General features: G+C 42.5%; 1 protein-coding gene across 1 annotated transcript; it reads left to right on the top strand.

Annotated features, from left to right (window-relative positions):
- LOC141386236 (serine/threonine-protein kinase pim-3-like) lies at positions 1-2,248 on the top strand. The gene is made up of 9 exons (XM_073953953.1): positions 1-38; positions 262-306; positions 437-607; positions 730-812; positions 927-977; positions 1,054-1,426; positions 1,552-1,731; positions 1,822-1,917; positions 2,013-2,248. Exons 2-9 carry the CDS (start codon positions 279-281, stop codon positions 2,039-2,041), a joined length of 1,011 nt encoding a protein of 336 aa, XP_073810054.1. The 5' UTR covers positions 1-38; positions 262-278; the 3' UTR covers positions 2,042-2,248.
- Positions 2,249-8,861: the final 6,613 nt, after the last annotated feature.

Here is an 8,861-nt window from a genome sequence, read left to right as displayed (position 1 = left end):
GTTGGTTGAGAGACGAGGCGACTTTGCAGAGCATTTCTGTGCGATTTCTGAGAGAAAAAGACTTATTTTAAAGAGCACAAATTCTCTAATCATCTTTATTTTAGTTATTTTTCTGAATATTTTTTTAAACACATTTTTGTTGCTCTTTTTTTCATTCCTTCTTCTTCTTCTTCTTCTTCTTCTTCTTCTTCTTCTTCTTCTTCTTTACTTTGTTTTACATTTATTTTTTATATTTGTCTGTATTTGTCTGTTTTATTGCAGGTTGGAGGAGATTGTCCATGTCCCACATGGGTGAAGAAAGAGGAGGTGAGTGTTTTTAATCTTTCATTTGTTTGTCATTGTATATCACTGTATGATGCTGTATGATGTTTGACTAATATGAAAAGGATTACAGAAGTTAACAAAAAAGATTCATTAAAAATGTCTTGATATACAGAAGATACACGGGACTGCACCACTGAGCTTCCTGGTTTTTTGGCTCCTCTGCCTTCACATTTGGCTGATTCTGCATCCACAGACCAGAGGAACAGCAAGAGGAAAAGGCAGAGCAGCAGCCAGCAAACAGCGTCCACCTCGTCCAGCAGACCAGCCAAACGCTCTCGCAGAGGTCAGCACAGCTCATCTTCTAGATCTTATGGCTCAGTTAGGAAATGATTTGTCATTGAAGAGACAGCAGCATGTTTTCTCTTTCTCTCTTTTCTTCATTTCTTGTGCTCTTCTGTGTTGCAGACTTGTACCAGAAGGGCCCGTTGCTGGGACGAGGTGGATTCGGCTCTGTGTTTGCTGGGATGCGCAGGTCTGATGGACTGCCAGTAAGAGATTTTCTTCCCTCCTTTGTTCAGACATGCTTTAGAAATGTTGCTGTCATTAAATGTCATGTGTCACAATCAGGCAGGTGTGATTTACTCTGCTTTTCCTGTCTGCAGGTGGCCATCAAGTACGTGTCGAAGGACCGGACCCCCGAGCGACTGAAAGTTGTATGTTTTGATGTGAATCTGTTGTGTTTGCTGTGTTTGATTGAGTTCTGGATATAATGGAGGGTTTGTCCTGCAGGATGGTCAGGGTCGGCTGCCGCTGGAGGTGGCATTGATGACCCGTGTCACATCAGCTCCTGCCTGCCCCAGTGTCCTGCAGCTGCTGGACTGGTTTGACCGTCCCAGGCGCTACATCCTGATCCTGGAGCGACCGGATCCTTGCCAAGATCTCCAGAGCTTCTGTGAGGAGAACGGCTGTCTGGATGAGCGTCTTGCAAAGAAAGTGCTGGTGCAGCTGATTGCGGCCCTTAAACACTGCGAGAGCCGCGGCGTCCTGCACCGGGACGTCAAACCAGAAAACCTCCTGATCTCCACAGAGTCCCAGGACATCAAGCTGCTGGACTTCGGCTGTGGAGATGTGCTGAAGCGATCGGCCTACAAATACTTTGCTGGTGAGTTTGAGTTACAGAAGGAAACGTTCTGTTGATGTTTGTGAACTTCTGCTGATCCACTAAAGGGAATTTGTCTGTACTGGAGCATGTTGAGCAGATGTTTGTGGTCTTCTTATGTCTCTCAGGCACTCCTGCATACGCTCCTCCTGAGTGGTTTCGTAGACATCGCTACCATGCGACTCCAGCTACAGTCTGGTCAGTAGGAGTGACGCTCTACAACATCCTGTGTGACCGTTTCCCATTCAGAGGCGCACAGAGGGTCACGTCCAGAAGCAGACTGACCTTCCCTAGGAGCTTGTCAACAGGTAAGAGATTCAGACACATTCAGAGATAGCCTGGCGAGCGAGCAGAAGTGTGTTGTTGCGTGTTTCTGAAGACGGTGTTGTGTGTAACAGAGTGCCGTCAGCTGATTCGCTGGTGTCTCAGTGCAGCACCGGCTGATCGACCCAGTTTAGCTGACATTGAGAGCCATCCCTGGTTGCACTGCACAGGTGGCCAGTAACATTACACTTATCTGAATCCAGCAGTCATGGCTTGGGTTGCATTGTCAGGTTCAGTGTAGATAAACGCTGTCAATGATTTGTAGAAGGAGAGCAGGAGGGGCAGAGGAACTGAGGAGAACAGATCCTGATCCTGAGCTTCCTCTGCTGCATCTGTGAGGCTCTGTGTGAAGCTGTACGAGCTGAAGACACACACACACACACACACACACACACAAAAGCTAGTCTACAGTTGACAAATGTACAGTTTCTAGACCACTTAGAGAAAAACAGGGGAAGGTGTTAAATAAATCATAAACAATAAAGTTATTTTATACGCAATTACAGCAGTTTTTTTTGTCTTTACTGGTTTCACTAAAATGTAAATGTTCAAACCAAGGGCAGCACAGTGACTCAGTGGTTAGCACTGTAACTTCACAGCAAGAAGGTCGCTGGTTCGAGTACCAGCAGGGCCAGTTGACATTTCTGTGTGGAGTTTGAATGTTCTCCATGTGTTGGCATGGGTTTCCCCCACAGTTCAATGACATGTGGTTTATGTGAATTGAATAAACTAAATTGGCCATAGTGTGTTTGTGCATGTGAGAGTGTGTGGATGTTTCTCAGTACTGGGTTGCAGCTGGATGGGCATCTGCTGTGTAAAACATATGCTGGATATTTTGGCGGTTCATTCCCCTGTGGCGACCCCTGATGAATAAAGGGACTAAGCTGAAGGAAAATGAATGAAGTAACACAGACACTGGAGGAATTAGGAGACTCTGTTCAGTCAGATATGATCATGCTGTCTGTAGTGTGCTGAACTAACTAGACCAAAACTTTATTTGCAATATTTGATGTCTGAATTTAAATCATAAAAATCTAAACTAGCCGAATTGTTTTACTTAAACACAGATCTGTCGATAATAAACTCAGTAAATGTCCATACACGCATGCTGATATTTAACAAATGTTTTTTTTTTATTTTGAGTGATCTTCAATTTAAGTAAAAAAGAAAAGTTTCTATGAGAATTTAAAATGAACAATATTGTGTTTTTGTGGACATTGAACTACAAAATTTCAACATTGAAGAGTGCTGAATAGTTTTTTGATTTAATCTTCAATTCCAAGTTAGAAAAAATACAAATACTAAACTTCTTACGAGAATTTAAAGTAAACACTTCTGTGTTTTTCTTCTTTTGTGCACATCAAATTACAAATTATCCCAATATAGTGCAATAAATCTCTTTTTAGGACGATCTTCAGTTTCAGGTTAGAATACAATTATAATTTAAAAAATAACTTTATTTAAACAATATGTTTTTTTTCATGTGTAGGTCAAAGTTTCAACAGCTCAATCATTTTAAAAAGCATGTGCTCAAACTAAAAGAAGTAAAAAAGTGCTTTTGTGGTGCAGGGTCACGTCTCTCCTCAGTAAGTGATCATAGACAACACAAGGGGGCAATGTTCAGCACAGAGAATCACAATTTAACTAAAACGTATAAGACTGCGTGTTTTTCATCATCTCAACAGTTTGTCTAATGAAACACACTATAATTTAACATTTATTTTAACAAATACAGCTCATAGTGTTAATAACATTGTTTACTCTACACTTTGTACCGTGATCATGATGATTGTTTGTTATGAGCAGGGCTGGATTAGGTGATTTGGGGGCCCTAAGCAATTCGAGTCATGAGACCCGGAAGTCCTTCAGTAATAAGCACTTTTCATATTTGCTTATTTATTTAGCTGTCTTTATCTTATATCACTCTGTCTTGCTTTCTATATTTTTATCTTAACACAATATCTACATTTTAAAAGATTTGTTTGCTTAAAATTAGTTCACAACTAAAATTAATGAACAAACTATTTGTTTTCTGAAACTAAATTTTCATCTGATTTGACTGCTGGACTGATCCATGATTGGGGGTGGGGGGACACAATTGCACACATGCTATTTAAGGTAAAATGTATTTGTTAAAGCTTTATCCTACAAAATATGACAGAAAATTACATTATTAGTATTTATTGTGGGCCTCCAGACTTTCTTGGGGCCCTAAGCGGATAATATAACTTTTCATTAATAAAAATACCAAGTTTTGGCATCAAAGGTGTGTTTAACTTACTCATTAGGCAACAACAAACATTTAATTCATATTGTAAGTTCTCTGAACTTAACATTTAAATTTCTTTAAATGATTCACCATGTCATTTAAAATGATTGGTTGTGCTTGAGATTCTGCCTTGACAACCGTGCTGATTGATCAATATATGTTATATGACACAAGGTGGTCATTTTGCTTGTGATGCTGAATTTTCCTGAAGCGCAGCAGGACAGAGGCACTACCTGAACCCATCTGACGAAAGAGAAAAGTTAAATTAGTCAGTAGATATTTAAATGCTTGTATACATCTTTCTTAATTGATATACACGCTGGGGCAACACAGTGACTCAGTGGTTAGCATTGTCGCCTCACAGTAAGAAGGTCGCTGGATCGAGTCCCGGCTGGGCCAGTTGGCATTTCTGTGTGGAGTTTGCATGTTCTCCCCTCATTCACGTTAGTTTCCTCCAGGTGCTCCGGTTTCCCCCACAAGTCCAAGGACGTGTGCTATAGGTGAATTGGGTAAGCTAAATTGTCCGTATGTGTGTAGAGCAGACTGACCTTCCCTAGGAGCTTGTCAACAGGTAAGAGATTCAGACACATTCAGAGATAGCCTGGCGAGCGAGCAGAAGTGTGTTGTTGTGTGTTTCTGAAGACGGTGTTGTGTGTAACAGAGTGCCGTCAGCTGATTCGCTGGTGTCTCAGTGCAGCACCGGCTGATCGACCCAGTTTAGCTGATCTTAAGAGCCATCCCTGGTTGCACTGCACAGGTGGCCAGTAACATTACACTTATCTGAATCCAGCAGTCATGGCTTGGGTTGCATTGTCAGGTTCAGTGTAGATAAACGCTGTCAATGATTTGTAGAAGGAGAGCAGGAGGGGCAGAGGAACTGAGGAGAACAGATCCTGATCCTGAGCTTCCTCTGCTGCATCTGTAAGGCTCTGTGTGAAGCTGTACGAGCTGAAGACACACACACACACACACACACACACACACACACACACACACACACACACACACACACACACACCTGCACACACACCAGCTCAGAGTGCAAACTAGTATGTGTTTTTAAAATGAGACTATGCAATGAAACAAATATATAATATAAATTATTAAAACAAGCCAAGAGTAATCTAAATGTTTGTCATAATTAAAAATGGTTGTTTATATTCTGTACAAGAATTCTGTCCTTTTCAAAGAAAATGAACAATAAAATAGATTTTATACCCAATAACCCAAAAAAAAGAGTCTTTACTCTTTTCAATAAAATATAAATCTTAAACATTTTTCTTCTCCAGTTAACAAAATGTTTAAAGTTTGCATGAACTTGAAGTTGCGACTTTTTTTTGTATTGTGACACAGTTCCTAGAGAAACTGAATAGGCTCGTTTGACTTGGCCAAAATCTGCGCAGAATGGATCACCGGTGATCACCGCAAGATGCATGCCGGTTAGAAATGTGTCCGCCTTGCCTTCGCCTCGCTCTGATGTCACGCTGACGTGCGCCAAAAAACTCTCGCGATCGCGAGGCGGGTACCTCGGATAGAGCAGTCGGCCGCAGTTGCTCTCAAAAGACTGCGTTACCAAAAGCATGATGGGAAACGACTGGCTAACGACACAGCTTAATGCTGATTGGATAAGACTGACACATTACACTTTATTATCTTGTTTTACTAAGCTTTATACCTGGATTTGTTTAATACCTTTTTTTGTATTTTCGTTGATAATTAAAAAAAAAGTCATAAAGAGCATTAAATATGGTTATTTATTTAGATTTACACGCAAACAAAAACAAAACACATCTTTGTAAAACATAACGTGACCTATCCAATATAACTAAATGTAGCTAATACATCATTAGGATGTGTGTGTGCTGTATTTTATTTCTCTCTCAGTTTTAAGTCCTGTTTGTTGTCATTTTCACTTTTTGTATGTTTGTGTGAATTTTGTATAGTAATTTTTATGCAGCGTTATTCAATGAAAGTCAATCCAATATATACATATATTCAGACATACAAAGGAAATCAGACTGTTTTGTCATTATGCCTCATCTTTGTGTGGTTTCATATGAGAAGTGAAAAAGGTGTAGTAAACAAGACACACACACATATGTATGTATGTATATATATATATATATATATATATATGTATGTGTGTGTGTGTGTGTGTGTGTGTGTGTATGTGAAGTCAAAAGTAATGTTTAATAGACCAAGAATATTTTCACAGTTTTTCCTACAGTCTAATAGTTTTTATTCTGAAGAAAGTCTTGGGCTGTTTATTTTAGTCTGGCTGGAGTAATATCAGTTTATATAAACCTAATAAGCATGTCAATGTAATTAACCCCCTAAGAATTTATTTGTCAAACAAACATTTGTCATGACCCGTCACTCAAAAGCATCTATGGCTACTTCATTTATAATGTAGCCAAATTAGGTTTCTTGAACGTTTTCTTGCTGTATAAGCTGTTTCAAGAGTTCACACTTAGATATTGCTTGACAGCTGTAAGCAGGTTTGGCATGCTGTCCCGGGAGAGAACCCTGAGCTCGGAGATAGTTGAGCCCAGGGCTCCCGCCAGGTCCATAGAGCATGTGAGGGGAGTACGAGATCAGGTGGTTCTCGAGAGCTCCCCTTTTTGTAAAGGAGAAAAGGAGGAGAAAGGGGTGGATGGGGGGTTTCTTCGGAAAACGAAGATAAGGGAGTAATGTCTAGCTAGGCTACTTATAGTGGGTTAGGATAGATCTGATTGGCTAACTAATGAGTGTAGATAGGTGGCCAGCTGCTGTCAATTATATCACGTGCTCCTCTCGAAATTAGTTTAAAAACTTCACTTCAAGAGTTCACACTTAGATATTGCTTGACAGCTGTAAGCAGGTTTGGCATGCTGTCCCGGGAGAGAACCCTGAGCTCGGAGATAGTTGAGCCCAGGGCTCCCGCCAGGTCCATAGAGCATGTGAGGGGAGTACGAGATCAGGTGGTTCTCGAGAGCTCCCCAAATGCATGAAGCTCGGGACAGCAGCCGTGTATTCGAAGAAACTCCCCAAAAGGCTTGAAATGCTATATCCGGCTGCTGGATATAGTTATTTGAAAAAGAAAAGGTAAAGAGGGCTCCTTTGGAGCAAAGGGTGAAACAGGTTCCTGCGGGAACCCGAGCAGAGTTGGCTTGGGCTGTGAATACTCCTGCTGGAGTAGAGACTCGGGGAGACCCCTGCGGGGGTCAGAGCCATGGGGTGGGCGGGAATCCTGCTGGAGTCATTACAAGGGAAGGGGAGTGAAGGACTCCGGCTGGAGAGGGGGGTGAAGGGGGGCGGGGACTCCAAAGGAGTAATTTGCTCGAGGAACACTCCTTGCGGAGATTGAGCTGGGAGGTGGCAGCACTATATATAATTATATATTTATATGAAACATATAGATATATAAATATATAATGGGGTAATCTAGGGCCTTGGGGGGGGCGTTTTTACTGACTCTTGCGAGAGTCGAAGCTCTTGGCTCTCCTGCGGGAGAGAGAGCTGTATGTGCCATCTCCAGCTGGAGTCGGGAAAAGGAATGGTCGGTGAAGCCCCAGCTGAAGGGGGAAATGGCAGTTGGGCGATGACCCCTGCGGGGGTCCGGTGCTCGGGATTAACTCCGCGGGAGTTAGAGCTTGAGGGTGACAGCACTATATATAAATATATATTTATATGCGTGGGTGCATATATATATACATATATATAAATAAATTTAAAAAATAAAAGATAAGTGTGAGAAATAAACAAAAATAAACATAAATAAAAGCTAGGGCCGGGGAGGGTCGGTGACATGACTCGTGTCACAGCTCGGGGTTGGGTGAGCTATTTAGCTGCTCCAGTAGGAGTCGGGAAAGATGAGGGGGAGGTGAAGACTTCTTACTGGAGGGTGACGGGCGGTATAGGTGCTCTGGGGTTGTTCCTGCGGGAACAGAGCGTGAGGGTGACAGCACTATATATAAATTCATATTTATATGCGTGGGTGCATATAGATATAAATTTATATAAATAAAATCAAACAGAGAGAAAAATAAATAGTGCTATACTATATGTCATTATGGAATGACATAATATAAAAAGCTAAGGCCAGGGCAGTGAGATGATTCCTGCGGGAATCGAAGCTCGGGGTAACGCCCCTGCGGGGGCCAGAGCCATGGGGGGGGCGGGGTCCTACAGAAGTTAGAAAAGTTGGGGGGCAGTGAAAACTTCTGTGGCAGCGGCCGGGGGGGGCGGGGGTGACAAGGGGGCCTGGGCAGGGAGAGAACTCCTACTGGAGTTAGGTGAGTGAAAAGGGGGAGAAGGCTGAGTGCAAATCAGCTGGAAGGAAGAAAGGAAGCTAGATGGCTGGGTCATGCCCGCGCCCTTGGGAGACTGGGTAGTTCCTCTGCCCTCAGGAAGCTGGTATGGTTGGGTCGTATTCTCTCCCTGGACTAGGCCCATGCCCTTGGCCGCTGGGATTACTGCGTCTGCTGGTGAGGGTCCTCTGAGCTTCCCTGAGATGGCTGTGGCTGAGTCAGATATAAGATTTGAAGGCGTCGGGAGACTACTTTCCTAGTGTTTGTATGTGTTGTTACGATAGCCCTTGTGTGCTGCTGTGGTGGTGGCTCCAATTCTGAATGAGTGACTGGATTATGAATCTGGTGGGAAGCCTGAATGGTCCTATGACTTTAAGGTGTTATGAAACCAAAAATGTTATTGAACGGAATGTGTGGATGTGTTGAGCAGTGAGAAACTGATGAGGTGTTCTGGGGTAACTTAAAATGTATAAATGAATGCTGACGCAAATTGTGTATGCTGTGGTTATGGGATTATCATCTTAAAAGGAGAGATGGAGTCAGCTGCGGCTCTGCT

Source organism: Danio rerio, chromosome 6 (assembly GCF_049306965.1).
Source record: "Danio rerio strain Tuebingen ecotype United States chromosome 6, GRCz12tu, whole genome shotgun sequence".
Classification (NCBI taxonomy): domain Eukaryota; kingdom Metazoa; phylum Chordata; class Actinopteri; order Cypriniformes; family Danionidae; genus Danio; species Danio rerio.
Note: the sequence above shows the minus strand (reverse complement) of the source record. Positions and strands in the feature narration are given on the sequence as shown.